The sequence below is a fragment of the Arachis ipaensis genome, chromosome B03, assembly GCF_000816755.2.
Source record: "Arachis ipaensis cultivar K30076 chromosome B03, Araip1.1, whole genome shotgun sequence".
Lineage (NCBI taxonomy): Eukaryota > Viridiplantae > Streptophyta > Magnoliopsida > Fabales > Fabaceae > Arachis > Arachis ipaensis.
In genome coordinates, this window is record NC_029787.2 from 27,349,850 (window position 1) to 27,366,902 (window position 17,053).

General features: G+C 37.4%; 1 protein-coding gene and 2 long non-coding RNA genes across 6 annotated transcripts; 1 reads left to right on the plus strand and 2 right to left on the minus strand.

The window, feature by feature from the left end:
- On the minus strand, positions 1,576 to 3,563 carry LOC107630124. The gene is made up of 2 exons (XR_001618147.2): positions 2,943 to 3,563; positions 1,576 to 2,284 (listed from the first exon to the last, which is right to left on the minus strand). It is a non-coding gene; the product is annotated as an uncharacterized LOC107630124 (long non-coding RNA).
- Positions 3,594 to 10,075, minus strand: LOC107630123 (WD repeat-containing protein 25). 4 transcript variants are annotated; one of them, XM_016333173.2, is made up of 7 exons: positions 9,806 to 10,075; positions 9,530 to 9,570; positions 8,732 to 8,854; positions 7,825 to 8,283; positions 6,997 to 7,161; positions 6,425 to 6,909; positions 3,601 to 4,302 (listed from the first exon to the last, which is right to left on the minus strand). In XM_016333173.2, the coding sequence occupies exons 4-7, from the start codon at positions 8,081 to 8,083 to the stop codon at positions 3,922 to 3,924; spliced, it is 1,290 nt and encodes a 429-aa protein (XP_016188659.1). In that variant the 5' UTR covers positions 8,084 to 8,283; positions 8,732 to 8,854; positions 9,530 to 9,570; positions 9,806 to 10,075; the 3' UTR covers positions 3,601 to 3,921. The 4 variants fall into 4 exon arrangements, 3 of the variants coding, with proteins under 3 accessions (XP_020974202.1, XP_016188659.1, XP_016188658.1); XR_001618146.2 differs by lacking the exon at positions 8,732 to 8,854 and adding an exon at positions 4,961 to 5,120 and having other exon boundaries at positions 4,169 to 4,302; positions 9,806 to 9,948; XM_016333172.2 differs by lacking the exon at positions 8,732 to 8,854 and having other exon boundaries at positions 9,806 to 9,948.
- Positions 9,804 to 10,239, plus strand: LOC110270066. Its single transcript, XR_002359071.1, has 2 exons — positions 9,804 to 9,903; positions 9,947 to 10,239. It is a non-coding gene; the product is annotated as an uncharacterized LOC110270066 (long non-coding RNA).

Below are 17,053 nucleotides of genomic sequence, written 5' to 3' on the forward strand. Positions count from 1 at the left end.
AGTTTGTTTTCTTTTGGGTCAAGACTAATAGTGCACAATGATATATGTATATTATTAATATATATAGGGGATAATAAGGAGAGAGACAGAGAGAGATTGCTTAAGACCATGTAAGGTGGGGAACATATTCATGTACATGTTGAATAATTAAAAAATAATGTTTTGTAAGGGTTTTTTTTGTTCCTCTTAGCTTTCAAAACTGGGATTAGAGAACAGAAATTGACCAAGTTTTCCAATATGAATAGTTGCAAGACCAGCTGTGGACCATCATTTTTATTTTGCAAAGAGAGGCTAGTTTTGTTTCTCTGGATAGTGCTGTGCATTGTGCATTGCCATTGAGATACAGACAATGTTCTCATGGATTGAGATTTGACTTCTACAGTTTTTTTTTTTATGTATATTGGAATATTATTGGGGGAATGAAGTTGGGCCCATTAGCCCAATGCATCTAAAAGGAGATTTAGAGAGGTTTTGTCCCCTTTCTCCCAATGAAGAGTGTAAAAGGGAGAGGCATAATTATGTCTTGTTTAAGTAGTTTTTAATTTTGGACCCCCACCCCCCTTTGAATCTGCTCCTTATATGGGAAGAAGTGGCTGAACGTAAGAATAGTTGAGTTTGCCCCCACAGGCTTTCTATTTAGATGAATGCCATTTTTGGTGTTCCTTCCATCATGGTTGGTAGATATTGATTACAAGTACTTAGACACTCTTGGTGCCTTGTGAGCCGCACTACTACCCAATATCATTTTATCCATTACTGTTAGTTTTCCGATAAATCTAATGCTAATGTACACTGAAGAAAGTAAAGAGTATAGCGCTCCTTTAACTTTAACTTTAATTTCTAAATTCTAAATTATAAATCCTAACTCTGAGTTCTAAGCTGTAAATCATAAATTCTAAATTCTTAACCTAAAATTCTAAAGTATAAATCTAAGTCATTAATATAAAATATAATAAATGGAGGGTTTAGATTTGCTTAATTAACAAGTATGAGCGTTCAAGAATGAATCGCAGATCATTGTGACAAATAAAAAGAAATTAAAAAAAAGAATGATTTTGTAAGTGACAATAATAGATAAAGAGAAAGGAATGGATGTTTTTGTTGGAGTCTGGATTGGATAACCCACTTCTATTTTTATGATAACAATTGTTAAATCTTTGTAGGAGACAAAATTTGGTAATAGGCTCTGAACATAGTTTGGGGTAAACTTGCACTGTTATTTTTGTTGCTACATAACTATATTCTATTGTTAGCCTCCATTGACCATAATATATGTTATTCGAGAAAAGTAGAATGAGAAACGAGAATATCTTTAGTCATGAACCTTATTTGTGTCATTGCTTTTTATTCCAAAGTGCAAGTGGAAGGTGATTGACTCTGCAAAGTGTTAGAAGGTAATGGCAAACACATCTCTCTGCAGCTTTACAAATGGTTAGACCGAACCATTGTCTCTCTCTATTAAGTGGAATAGTTCTTCACTGTGAAAAATAATAAGAACAAATTAGAATATTAAGAACCACTTTAAAGATAACATATGCAATATAATCTGTAGACATTAGCATTTGGTAGACATGTAAACAAATAATTAAATAATTCTCTTCCAATATTTGTAGTTGCTATACTATTCAGAACAAGAATCTGTCACATCATTAGAGTTTAGTCATTGATTTCTCACTTGAGGCAAATACTTTTGAACAGTTCTTTAAACAACATATGATTCACCTTGATCTAATCTGTAATGGAATACACAATAAACCCAATCTGAAAGGTAGAATAATTAAAAAAACACAACTCTCAAGAAATAAAACCTGAGAGGTTTCACCGTTCAAACCATTAGTTATAACAAAACAGGAACCACTACATTGACTCAAAGAAACCAAAAACTGTGCACTCCTTCCAGTTTTTATGTTTGCAAGTCAAACACAGAAATACTTCCGTCCCATGAGCACGAAGCGATAACGTTAGGTAGAGCAGGGTGGAAGGTGACATCGATGCATGCTTGGTCGTAGGCCTTGATTTTGTTTAAAACTTTTGATGACTGATAATCGTAAAGGTAAATAGAACCATCTGAAGACCCAGAGGCAAGCTTCTTCCCATCCAAGCTGAAGTTGCAAGTAATTGGAAAGCCAGAGACACCATGGCTCTCGTACCGCTTATATTTGTTGAGTCTGTAAGGCGGGGTGGCAGTAAAAATAGCAATGTAATTCCCATTTGATTGGGCAACAAAAGTCGAATCAAATGGATGGCACCTTATACACGGACAAGTATAAGCTTCTGCATAAACCTGATTCAAAAGCAATAATAAGAAATAATATAAATCATGGGTTAATGGTTATAAGGGTACTTGAAATATCACGTATGCATCAATTTAGTCCTCAAAAGATCACATCTCAAACTGGTCCCTAGAAGATATAACAATGATCATATTGGTAATTCCCATGCGGCACGACAAAAGGATATGGCCCCTCAATTCGGAATAAAAAGTTCACATCACATCATACATGTTAAGGGAGAAAGCAATAACGGACCTGTTCTTCTAGTGCATGCTATTAGTTGTAGTTAGATTAAGAGTGACAACACAAACAAAATATACGACTTCAGCTAGAGGTTTAGATTTTCAACTGAGTTTGTTTATGAAATCTTTCTGTTAGGTGAGAAGTCAGGAATTGAAAGTAGGGGAGTCCAAAGTGGAGAGTCCAACTCAGTATGAGGAGCAACAACAAGGTTAATTGGGTAGTGCAAAGGACAAAGAGAGGCTAACCCATTGACCTGTCTTTCATTTAGGTTACAAATAAAAATTGAAATTCTAAAAAAGGTCATCTTAAGAGAAAAAAGGTGGAGCCATTATGCAAAGAAGAACCCAAATATCTTCCAAAAATTTGGTGTAAGAGCCATCAGCCCATCACCCAAATGAATGGTTGAGAGAACTAAAGGAAGGTAACCTTGGGTGACAAATTTCCAGGGACTGTTATGCGCCACTATAGTCGAAGAGTTGGTGTCACATCCATTCTTATGCAAGCCATACTTCACAAACAGAATGTAAGTTTATTTCTATACCCACTTCCTTGGATCATAATCAATCTCTGTTATATGAACATGGTTCTGCCAAAAGATACAATCTCTTATGAGAAAACAAGTTTACATGAAAAGCAAGTAGATAAAGGCGGCACAAAAGATCATAGTTTGACCTGAAATGCAGGTAAAGAATGACAGCATGAAATTTGATAGCTGGCATATAATATAAACATGGGCATTCCATCACTTGAATTGCAACTTCAGTTTCAAGTTTAGCACAATTACATGCTTAGGGGATAACATGATGATGACTGAAAAGATGCATTAGTTACAGAATACAAAGATGTTATAGCTTGCATGTTTTCTGTGTGGTGTGAGTGTAAGATTTTCGTTATGAGTGCTAATTGCTTTCAAGCAGAACATCCGGAATCCCTCCATTTGAAGTCACAAAAGTTTGCTAAAACTTAAAACTATCTTCTGAGGACAAAACTATATGGTGGCTTACCAGACAAGATTAAGCATCCTTATAAAGGAACTAGTCTAAATAATCTGTAGACATTAGCATTTGGTAGACATGTAAACAAATAATTAAATAATTCTCTTCCAATATTTGTAGTTGCTATACTATTCAGAACAAGAATCTGTCACATCATTAGAGTTTAGTCATTGATTTCTCACTTGAGGCAAATACTTTTGAACAGTTCTTTAAACAACATATGATTCACCTTGATCTAATCTGTAATGGAATACACAATAAACCCAATCTGAAAGGTAGAATAATTAAAAAAACACAACTCTCAAGAAATAAAACCTGAGAGGTTTCACCGTTCAAACCATTAGTTATAACAAAACAGGAACCACTACATTGACTCAAAGAAACCAAAAACTGTGCACTCCTTCCAGTTTTTATGTTTGCAAGTCAAACACAGAAATACTTCCGTCCCATGAGCACGAAGCGATAACGTTAGGTAGAGCAGGGTGGAAGGTGACATCGATGCATGCTTGGTCGTAGGCCTTGATTTTGTTTAAAACTTTTGATGACTGATAATCGTAAAGGTAAATAGAACCATCTGAAGACCCAGAGGCAAGCTTCTTCCCATCCAAGCTGAAGTTGCAAGTAATTGGAAAGCCAGAGACACCATGGCTCTCGTACCGCTTATATTTGTTGAGTCTGTAAGGCGGGGTGGCAGTAAAAATAGCAATGTAATTCCCATTTGATTGGGCAACAAAAGTCGAATCAAATGGATGGCACCTTATACACGGACAAGTATAAGCTTCTGCATAAACCTGATTCAAAAGCAATAATAAGAAATAATATAAATCATGGGTTAATGGTTATAAGGGTACTTGAAATATCACGTATGCATCAATTTAGTCCTCAAAAGATCACATCTCAAACTGGTCCCTAGAAGATATAACAATGATCATATTGGTAATTCCCATGCGGCACGACAAAAGGATATGGCCCCTCAATTCGGAATAAAAAGTTCACATCACATCATACATGTTAAGGGAGAAAGCAATAACGGACCTGTTCTTCTAGTGCATGCTATTAGTTGTAGTTAGATTAAGAGTGACAACACAAACAAAATATACGACTTCAGCTAGAGGTTTAGATTTTCAACTGAGTTTGTTTATGAAATCTTTCTGTTAGGTGAGAAGTCAGGAATTGAAAGTAGGGGAGTCCAAAGTGGAGAGTCCAACTCAGTATGAGGAGCAACAACAAGGTTAATTGGGTAGTGCAAAGGACAAAGAGAGGCTAACCCATTGACCTGTCTTTCATTTAGGTTACAAATAAAAATTGAAATTCTAAAAAAGGTCATCTTAAGAGAAAAAAGGTGGAGCCATTATGCAAAGAAGAACCCAAATATCTTCCAAAAATTTGGTGTAAGAGCCATCAGCCCATCACCCAAATGAATGGTTGAGAGAACTAAAGGAAGGTAACCTTGGGTGACAAATTTCCAGGGACTGTTATGCGCCACTATAGTCGAAGAGTTGGTGTCACATCCATTCTTATGCAAGCCATACTTCACAAACAGAATGTAAGTTTATTTCTATACCCACTTCCTTGGATCATAATCAATCTCTGTTATATGAACATGGTTCTGCCAAAAGATACAATCTCTTATGAGAAAACAAGTTTACATGAAAAGCAAGTAGATAAAGGCGGCACAAAAGATCATAGTTTGACCTGAAATGCAGGTAAAGAATGACAGCATGAAATTTGATAGCTGGCATATAATATAAACATGGGCATTCCATCACTTGAATTGCAACTTCAGTTTCAAGTTTAGCACAATTACATGCTTAGGGGATAACATGATGATGACTGAAAAGATGCATTAGTTACAGATGTTATAGATGTTATAGCTTGCATGTTTTCTGTGTGGTGTGAGTGTAAGATTTTCGTTATGAGTGCTAATTGCTTTCAAGCAGAACATCTCCATTTGACACATTAAACATTAAGTATTGGTTATCACAATGGTAAAACCAGCAGCAAGAAGATAAAGATCAAAAATAAAATATGGATGCAGATCTTCTTACTGTATACAAGAACCCAGACCCATAAGGCCTAAGACAGTTATTCTCATTAACCAGAAAAAGTAACAAACATGACCTTCAAAGCATAACTTTGGTGGCCAGAGTATAATATCTTCCCATGCTAAACATTAAGTATTGGTTATCACAATGGTAAAACCAGCAGCAAGAAGATAAAGATCAAAAATAAAATATGGATGCAGATCTTTGAATGGCTTACTGTATACAGAGACTCCTAATAAATGCCAAAATACCTATTACCTATGCTTAGGGACACTGAAATATCTTTCCCAGTTTCCCTCTGTTTTGGCGACAAAAGTATATAGAGAAAACAGATTAATTATGTTATTAAATTTCCAATACAACCTTTATGTTTCCATCCTTTCAGTAGAAACAGAAGTACAAGGAATAAATGTAATTCCGTAGTATTTTAGTTGAAACAGAATCTGTTCTACCTCTTTACATAATAGATTGAGGGCAAAGAAGTTGAGTTCTAAGAGGGTAGCGGAAAAACCTCCCCCCTCATTATGATCATAAGGATCACCAATTTATTCCCTTCTGCTCCTTTCCCCTCCTTACTAGCATTTAAACTATTAAATACAATACCATTTGAAAGTATAAATGGCTGCTGGTCCTAATTATTGGATACTATTTTTTCTAGAACTCAGTATAAACAGAGCTTGCAAGCTGTGACTATCACTTATCTGCATAGGTTATATGCCGCCTAAGGGAACATTTATCCAAAAGAGTCATAATTAAAGTCAACAGTGCTGCTTAAACTAATGGTAAGACAACTTGATAGAACTTTTGCAGAGAAGTGTGAACTAAAAGAAAGCATATGGAGAGTTAAAATAGTTGTATAATTCTTCACCTGATTAGACAACGGAACCTCCCTTGAAGCATCCCAAACAATGATAGAGTTCTCGCTGACATTGCTCCTAGATACATCACTAGAAGAAATGAATTGCTTCCCGTTCACCATAAACTCAACATCCAAAATAGGACCTAAATTCCGAGTATAGTTATGCGCTGCTTTTCCAGTTCTGATATCCCATAGTTTGATATGGCCCTGTGATCCCCCAGAAAGGAAAAGATTTGAATTGTTCGGATGGAACTTAATAGCTCCAACAACTTGATCTTCTTTGAAAACCTGAGTCTCTGATCCCTTTTCAACGTCGATCAATCTCGATGTATGATCATACCCACATGAAAGTAGAAAGAGCCCTTGTGGAGACCATTTCACATCTTTCACCGCTGCATTGTGGAAGTTCAACATGCGTGCCTTCTTCTGATCTCTGCTCCATACATTCCAAATGCAAACCGTATGATCCATCCCAGCAGATGCCAGGAGATGAGCTGTAATCTAACTCTAATAAGCAGATTAATAAACTAAGCTTCCACCACCAAGAAACAATGACAAAAATTATTCCTTACTGAACTTACCATGAGTTGATGACCAATGTATAGCATTGACGGCTTTGGTATGCCCACATAGAGCCGCAGATAGCTTTTCGGGCATCGGATTCAGGCTTTGATGACACTTCGGTTTGTTTTTCAGTAATGATAAAACATTACGTGGTATATCAGCATCTGAGATACTTCCTGTGGCTATGAACAAGAACACAGAAACAAGATCAGTGGAAGTTCTCGTCTCAACTCAACCACTGATTAAAAGTAGACAAGAAAGAAATTCAACATTCAAAGTAAATAGACATACAAAATAAAATATCCACCATACCATATCTGAAGAAACCATTAACAAGGGGAAAAAAATGAGTGACAGGAAATAAAAGAAGATAAAAATAAATCAAACTAATCAATTGGGGGAATACAATTGCTCTCCGAAGAAAGTAGAGTGCGGCCATCCTTAAACTCTAAATCATAAATCTTAAATCATAGTTTCTGAATCGAAACTCTAAATTTTGAACTCTAAACGCTAAATCCTAATCCCTAAACCCTTAAATTCTAAATTTTAAACTCTAAATCTGAGCTATTGATACCAATATAATAAATGGAGAGCTAAGAGTTGTTTAATAAATAAGGAGGGTAGTTTAAGGATGAGCTAATCAATAGGCCTGAGCCTATTACAAGCTTTGAAAATACCAAATGCGTCGTATTTGAAATTTAACCGCAACATTAGCAATGCAAAAAAGCATAAACTAGTAAATACAAGTATCACCTCAATAACGAAAACATAACGAAAGAAAAACAACAGGAAGGAAGGGAAAGGAAAAATAACAAGTAATTACATTTAACGGAGAAGAAGAGTACCAGAATGTGTAGACGAAGAGTGAAGCGGGAGAGGGATAGGGTCAGGGTCAGGGAGAGGAGCGAGAAGTGCTCGTTGTCTCTTTGAAACATAGCTTCCAGGAATGGGATTTGGATTGAGAGAAGAAGATGGAGAAGGAGTTGGAGGAAAATAGGGTTTTGGAGGGTAAGAAGAAGAAGAAGACGAGAGTGATAGCCTCTGACGTTTGGGCTGATCTTCGTCGTCTGAGGCATGGTAATATGCGTCGCGCAGAAGATCCATATGGTGTCTGTGTCGCAAAAAATGAAGCAGCCAAGCGTGGCAGGGAACTTCGCCAGCGCAGAGGAGGTGCGGCCGTGGTTAACCGTCAACAACGAGAAGAAAGATTCTGTTGATTCTTGATACCGACGCCTAGGATTGCAAGAACCCACCAATAAGGCCCAAAACCAGAACGACGCTTAGCTCAAGGTCAAGGTCAGGCCCTATCACCAAAATTAAAATGAAAAGGTCACACCGAAGTGCCCAACAACAATAAATGGGCCAGCCTAAAATTGGAGTTTTATCTATTTTTTAAATAAAAAATAAACGGACAAGTCCGTTTCATAATTACTCACAAATTGAAAATCAAAACCATAGTTATCAGAACCGAACCGGCAATCAACCCGGTCATATGACTGGATCACCGGATCACTGGTTCAACCGGTAGGTCACTGATTCACCCGGTTGACCCGGTCATAATTTAAAAAAATACAAATTATATAAATAAGATTAAAATTAAGTATTAAAACTTAAAATGCAAGTCTTTAAAAACATAATAATAATCAAATATTAATTTTTAGACATAACTAATGATGCAAAAAGAGATAATAAACTAGTTTCTAGTACAAAATACTTTCACCATTTAAATAAACAAGAACAAGCAAAAGATACCACAATCGATAAATCAAGTCCAAGTGATCTTAAATTCGACATATATATCTTCATAGGACAAATTTGGAGCTTGATCAACATTTTCCTCATTTTGATTTGCATCTATATCTTCCATAAGAAACACTGCGTTATGCAGAACATCAGAAACAAAGAAAGAAGAGTTTGAAGAGAGAGCTACAAGAAACTAGCAAACTAAATTAACTTCATCTTATTCTTCCATCAATAAATCAATTCTACATACCTCTTAGAGGGATGCAAGAGCTTCATTTATAACAGAGTTAGAAAAGAGAGAAAGATTAGAGATCAGAATAACAAACCCTAACTAACTATACCAAACTAATTTTGTTACTGACCAACTCTCTTATCTCTTATCCCTTAACATACACCAACAAAAGATTTAGCATTTTTTAAGCAACACAACAAGGTTCAGTAACAAATTCAACTCAACTCAGTTATCCAGCAACAAATTTTACTTTCAGCAACAACCACATTTATGATATGTTCAGCATCAAATTCAACTTATAGCTGACAACAAATTCTACTTCTAGAATTCTAGCAACAAATTCAGCTATGATAACTATGACAACTTTCAGGCAGCAACAAAAACTTAAACTATGATAACTTTCAGGGAGCAACCAAAAAAAACTCCAATTCTCCAAATATGATTTACAGCAAATTAACATTAGCTAATCATAATTTCAGCAACAAACTCAACTTTCAACAATAAATTCAAGATGTACTAATAATTTACAGCAACGAAATTGAAAGAGGAATAACAAGGCAAAAGCTGAAACTCACCTGGGCAGAGAGATGAAGCAAAACTTAACTAAGTGATTATTCTGCAAAACAGCACCAAATTCAAGGTTTCATAAACTCGGTAATGATTTTCGGCGATGAACAAACTTAAGCTAAGTGATTATTTTGGCATGTCAACAACAAATTCAAGGTTCATGATAATCAGTAACAAATTTCAGCAGCACATTCAACTTTAAGCAACAAATTACTTTCAGCAACAAAATCAAAGTGCATTGATGCAGCACCAAAATTGAAGCAGAAAGACCAGGGGAAACTCACCAAATCGGGTTGCACGAAGGAAGTTGATGGCGAAGGAGAAGCTGATGGCGAAGGGAGAAGCTGACGGCAAGGCTCGAAGCAAGAAGACGACAACGAAGGTCAGCCCACCGGGATCTGTTGCCTCTGCTACCGGCGACGAAGAGCGCAGGGAAGGGAGAGATCGAGACCAGGTGCGAGACAGAGACCTTGAGAAGCAAGAAGACGACGACCACCACCACCCGAGGTGAGAGACCGAGAGCGCGCGACGAGGTAAGGCCGTGAGAGACTGAGTGTGACGACCGACGAGGTGAGGGGAGCGACGAGTGAGTGACGAAGTGAAGGTGACGCCGTGAGCCACCGTGAGCCGCCGTGAGTGATGGACTGTCGAGCTCGAGAGAGAAGAGACACAAGGCTGGCTGGGGGTTAGGGGGGTTCCAATTCCATTCAGATTAGGGACATTAGCCATTAGGGTTCATGCTTTCATTTCATGCAAATCAACAGGGGGTGGAGGACAGGAGGAGTGAAACGACGCGCCGTTTCAGGCATTTTTTAAAAAAAAAACATGACCCGGACCGGGTTAAATTAACCGGCCGGGTCACCGGTTTTAATGAAAAACCGGTCGGGTCAAACAGGTTTTAACCGAGTCCATTGCCTGTCCAATTCGACGAGTGGTTTGGCCTGACCAGATAACCGAATGACCAGATTTCCGGTCGAACCAGCCGGATCGAGCCGAGTTTGACAACTATGATTAAAACCCATGAACAAATAAATAATAAATGTACTAACTCATGTAACTCGCAGACTTAGTCAAGTCGGACATAAACGCGTTGGGCTCATTCTAGGTGGAAAGCTTACCATTTGGGCCTTAATAGTTTTTATTTGGGTAAGAATATAGACAACATATAAAAAAGTCTTTCGATTTTCTCTCTAGGAGAATGTTTCTCTCAAAATAAGAAAGTTTTCTAAGAACATATGGTTTTTCCTATTCACACTTAATCAAACATCACACAAGCACATCTTCTGACTTATCCAGTATATTATACAAATCCTCAGTACTTCTTCCAGCAAAATCTAACATTTCCTATACAATATACACCAGTACACACAATCAACAAATACATCCATTCTTACACAATATCCACCATTACCCACAAATCACTAGTATACAAATTGCAAAACCAACAAATACTTGGACAACAATATCGTAAAACCTATTGAGTTTCAATGGAGAACTTTGGACTTGAATCCATAAAAGCAAAAACAAATTCTTTGCGGAAGACAACACAACAAGAGTTCAGGGCAGACTGCTTGAATCTAGTTGAAAAAGTGATCACTAACAAGGAGCTTGCTTTTAAAATCACCAAAAACACTCTTATCGGAGTCTGGAAAAATCCTAAAGGGACAGACTACCAAAGACATGGATACAGTTTAAGTATGAAGGAATCTTGGAAAGTTATTGTCTAGACTGTAGTATTATCGATCATAACAAAAAGGAGTGCAAGAATCCAACAGTAATATCAACTTGGAACCCAAAGGAACCATGATATTTAGCTGGTTTGGAAGTGGCACAAGCAAGAGCGTTGAAGCCAAAAGAATACAGGGTAAGCACGAAAGAGAGTAACTCAGGGAAGAATTAGAGAGAGGTGGCACGTGAAGAACATGATTGGAGGAAGGGAGGTGAGTCAACACAGGAGACAGCAGGGAATAAAGCTGGCAGTGCATATGAAAAAGAATGGGAAATAGAAGAAGATAGTATAGCCGAAGCTCCTAGAAGAACTGACAAGGAAGATCATAAAGATGTGAAAAAGGAGAAGAATATCCTAGAAGATCTGCTTGTTAGAGAAACTGAATCAGAAGAAGTGGAGAGAGATGCTAAGAATTGTGTAAAGGAGAATAAAGATATTAAGGGCAGCAAAAGGATCTACGAGAAGGGTAAAGAAATGGGTGGGCCAAGTGTGTTAAGAGAGGAAGCTGTAATTAAAGGTACATGGGCTGACTTCTACCAAAGGTCCAATGAAAATATTCATCTCTTTAGAATTGGTTCACAAGAAGAAGATAATAATCTCAATATTGGACAACCACTTAAAAGGCTCAATAACAACATGGCAAAGGAGAAAATGAAAGGAGTTACAATAGAAAACAATGCTATTGAAGCCCAACATAATAATAAAAGGGGTCATATGATTGCAAGCGGAGACCATTGGGTTAAAAACAGAGAGTTAAAACAGGATAAAAAGCAGATATATACAATAGCTGATGGGGGTGTTTATTACGTTGAACTTGCAAATAAAGATGAAGAATTAGAGCCCAACAATAGCAAAGCATTAGTAGTGGCTACAGAATATGAAATGGAACTTGTACAAGGAATGGAGAAAAAGCTGAAATTGAAAATGAAAAGGGAGGACGAGCAACAATTGCTGATGAGAGATATGTTCAGAGAGAAAGCTGCCCTACAAGTTTGGAAAGCTGGTAAAAGAAGCAAGCAATCATCAAGACCAGCTGGAGCAATGCCAATAGAGGAAGACTAGCAAGACAGAGAAGAGATCATAGAAGACTCAATGGCTGAGGAGGCGGGCCTAAACATGCCCCCAACTCAGCCATAAGTATCATAAGTTGGAACTGTCGCGGGGTAGCAACCCCTGCAACAGTTTCTGAATTACACAAAATGTGCAAGCAAATCAAGCCAGCTTTAGTTTTTCTTATTGAAACAAGAGCGAAAAAAAATCTATTATGGAATTAAAGAAAAACTATATTTCGGGACTCAGGTTATAAGGTGTCACAATTACAGGCCAACAAGAGTATGCATTACCAAAATTGGAGTTCGGTGCGAACCCGTCAAAGTACAAAGCTAGTTCAACATTTCTGGGCTCGCTCGCAAATGTAGGATGAACCTGATCAAAATGCTTCCAAGCTTCTCCATGTAATGGATGCATTATGATTCCATCATCTCTCTTATTGTTACTATGCCAAGTCACATGAGGGGCCGAACTCATCGATGCATACAATCATTTCAGTCAAGGGACTATGGGTATGTAGTGCATCCGTTTCATATGAATTATCTTTTTCTGGTATTTAACGATCTATTCTCTCTCAACTTGAAACCTCAATGATCTATAAAATCTGCATTCAGTTTGGTCTGTATCCGTCTTGTAGTACAGCATACAACCAATTAGACAACAATCAATTTTCACCGCATTTAGACCCAACTTTGAAATTAGCTTCTTTGCTTCGTAGTGGTTTCAAAGAATGCCAGTAGACTCGATAGACACCAGTTCGTTGCAAAGGGTAGCCCACTTATCAAAGGACTCTTGGGTATGAATTGACTCTGATTTAATACTCATCATCCTAACACATGTAGACAACTTTGAATGAACACACTCCTCGTACAAAGGTTTCGCAGCAGATTCTAACAGATGATAAAATGTCTTCGCTTCTAGGTTAGGCTCTTCTTCAGCCTCTTCCAATTCCGTAACATCTGTTGCATCACATACCATCTCATTGTATCTCTCTTGGTTAGCCTCTCAAGTCATGACATCCATGTTTAGGTCTCTTGACACCCAAACCCTCATTAGACAACCAGATCTATTCAAATTAGAGGCAGACTCGGTAATTCCCTACTCGCCCACTTCTCCATGTTCTGTCCACATCCAATACGCATCCTTGAACCCGTTACAGTAGAGGTGAAGCGTTATGTCCACCGATCCTAACCATTTAGTCAGTCGACACTTTTGACACGAACACCTAAAAACCTCTTCAGACATAAACGGTTTCATGCTGAAAACATGCACGACAAATGCATCAACCGCCCTCAAAGAATTCCAGTTTTAAACTTTACTAAACTTACCATGAGTTGATGACACATTGGTTTGTTTTTCAGCAATGATAAAACAGTACGTGGTATATCAGCATCTGAGATACTTCTTGTGGCTATGAACAAGAACACAGAAACAAGATCAGTGGAAGTTCTCGTCTCAACTCAACCACTGATTAAAAGTAGACAAGAAAAGAAATTCAACATTCAAAGTAAATAGACATACAAAATAAAATATCCAGCTTACCATATCTGAAGAAACCATTAACAAAGGAAAAAAAATGAGTGACAGGAAATAAAAGAAGATAAAAATAAATCAAACTAATCAATCGGGGGAATACTATTGCTCTCCGAAGAAAGTAGAGTGCGGCCATCCTTAAACTCTAAATCATAAATCTTAAATCATAGTTTCTGAATCGAAACTCTAAATTTTGAACTCTAAATGCTAAATCCTAATCTCTAAACCCTTAAATTCTAAATTTTAAACTCTAAATCTGAGCTATTGATACAAATATAATAGATGGAGAGCTAAGAGTTGTTTAATAAATAAGAAGGATAGTTTAAGGATGAGCTAATCAATAGGCCTGAGCCTATTACAAGCTTTGAAAATACCAAATGCGTCGTATTTGAAATTTAATCACAGCATTAGCAATGCAAAAATGCATAAACTAGTAAAATCAAGTATCATCTCAATAACGAAAACATAACGAAAGAAAAACAACAGGAAGGAAGGGAAACGAAAAATAACAAGTAATTACATTTAACGGAGAAGAAGAGTACCAAAATGTGTAGACGAAGAGTGAAGCGGGAGAGGGGTAGGGTCAGGGTCAGGGAGAGGAGAGAGAAGTGCTCATTGTCTCTTTGAAACATAGCTTCCAGGAATGGGATTTGGATTGAGAGAAGAAGATGGAGGAGAAGTTGGAGGAAAATAGGGTTTTGGAGGGTAAGAAGAAGAAGAAGACGAGAGTGAGAGCCTCTGACGTTTGGGTTGATCTTCGTCGTCTGAGGCATGGTAATATGCGTCGCGCAGAAGATCCATATGGTGTCTGTGTCACAAAAAATGAAGCAGCCAAGCGTGGCAGGGAACTTCGCCAGCGCAAAGGAGGTGCGTCCGGGGTTAACCGTCAACAACGAGAAGAAAGATTCTGTTGATTCTTGATACCGACGGCTAGGATTGCAAAGAACCCACCAATAAGGCCCAAAACCAGAACGACGCTTAGCTCAAGGTCAAGGTCAGGCCCTATCACCAAAATTAAAATGAAAAGGTCATGCCCAAGTTCCCAACACAATAAATGGGCTAGCCTAAAATTGGAGTTTTATCTATTTTTTAAATAAAAAATAAACGGACAAGTCCGTTTCATAATCACTCTAAAATTGAAAATTTAAACCCATGAACAAATAAATAATAAATGTACTAGCTCATGTAACTCGCAGACTTAGTCAAGTCGGTCATAAACGCGTTGGGTTCACTCTAGGTGGAAAGCTTACCATTTGGGCCTTAGTAGTTTTTATTTGGGTCAGAGTATAGACAACATATAAAAAAGTGTTTTGATTTTCTCTCTAGGAGAATGTTTCTCTCAAAATAGGAAAGTTTTCTAAGAACATATGGTTTTTCCTATTCACACTTAATCAAACATCCCACAAGCATATCTTCTGACTTATCCAGTATATTATACAATTCCTCAGTACTTCTTCTAGCAAAATCTAACATTTCCTATACAATATCCACCATTGCACACAATCAACAAATACATCCGTTCTTACACAATATCCACCATTATCCACAAATCACCAGCATACAAATTGCAAAACCAACAAATACTTGAACAACAATATCCTAAAACCTATTGAGTTTCAATGGAGAACTTTAGACCTGCATACACAAAAGGAAAAACAAATTCTGTGCAGAAGACGACACAACAAGAGTTCAAGGCAGACTGCTTGAATCTAGTTGAAAAAGTGATCACTAACAAGGAGCTTGCTTTTAAAATCATCAAAAACACTCTTATTGGAGTCTGGAAAAATCCTAAAGGGACAGACTACCAAAGACATGGATACAGTATAAGTATAAAATAATCTTGGAGTGTTATTGTCTAGATTGTAGTATTATCGGTCATAACAAGAAGGAGTACAAGAATCCAACAGTAATGTCAACCTGGAACCCAAAGGAACCATGGTATTTAGCTGGTTTTGGAGTGGCACAAGCAAGAGCGTTGAAGTCAAAAGAGTACAAGGTAAGCAAGGAAGAGAGTAACTCAGGGCAGAATTAGAGAGAGGTGGCGCGTGAAGAATATGATTGGAGGAAGGGAGATGAGTCAACACAGGAGACAGCAGGGAGTAAAGTTGGCAATGCATAGAAAAAGAATGGGGAATAGAAAAAGGCAGTATAGCCAAAGCTCCTAGAAGAACTGGAAAAGAAGATTATAAAGATGTGAAAAAGGGAAAGAATATCCTAAAAGATCTGCTTGTTAGAGAAACTGAATCAGAAGAAGTGGAGAGAGATGCTAGGGATTGTGTAAAGGAGAATAAAGATATTAAGGGCAGCAAAAGGATCTACGAGAAGGGTAAAGAAATGGGTGGGTTAAGTGTGTTAAGAGAGAAAGCTGCAATTAAAGGTACATGGGCTGACTTCTACCAAAGGTCCAATAAAATTATTCATCTCTTTAGAATTGGTTCACAAGAAGAAGATAATAAGCTCACTATTGGACAACCACTTAAAAGGCTCAATAACAACATGGCAAAGGAGAAAATGAAAGGAGCTACAAAAGAAAACAATGCTATTGAAGCCCAACATAATAATAAAAGGGGTCATATAAGTGCAGGCGGAGACCATTGGGTTAAAAACAGAGAGTTAGAACAAGATAACAAGCAGATATATACAACAGCTGATGGGGTGTTTATTACGTTGAACTTGCAAATGAAGATGAATAATTAGAGCCCAATAATAGCAAAGCATTAGTAGTGGCTACAGAATATGAAATGGAACTTGTACAAGGAATGGAGAAAAAGCTGAAATTGAAAATGAAAAGGGAGGACGAGCAACAATTGCTGATGAGAGATATGTTCGGAGAGAAAGCTGCCCTACAAGTTTGGAAAGCTGGTAAAAGAAGCAAGCAATCATCAGGACCAGTGGTGCGGTATTTTACAACCACACTTACTTACCGGCAAGTGCACCGGGTCGTACCAAGTAATACCTTACGTGAGTAAGGGTCGATCCCACGAGGGTTGATGGATTAAGCAACAATAGCGTTTGATAGGCTTAGTTAGAAAAACAGAAAAGAGTATTTGAATATTCAATCGTGCAGAAAATAAAATAGTAAATTAAATAAATTGGGAAGAAAATATGGAGAAGATAGTTAAGGTTTCAGAGATATCTATTTTTCCGGATTAACTTTTCTTACTAACTAATTTAATTATGCAGGATTTAATTTATGGCAAACTGTATGTGACTAGACCCT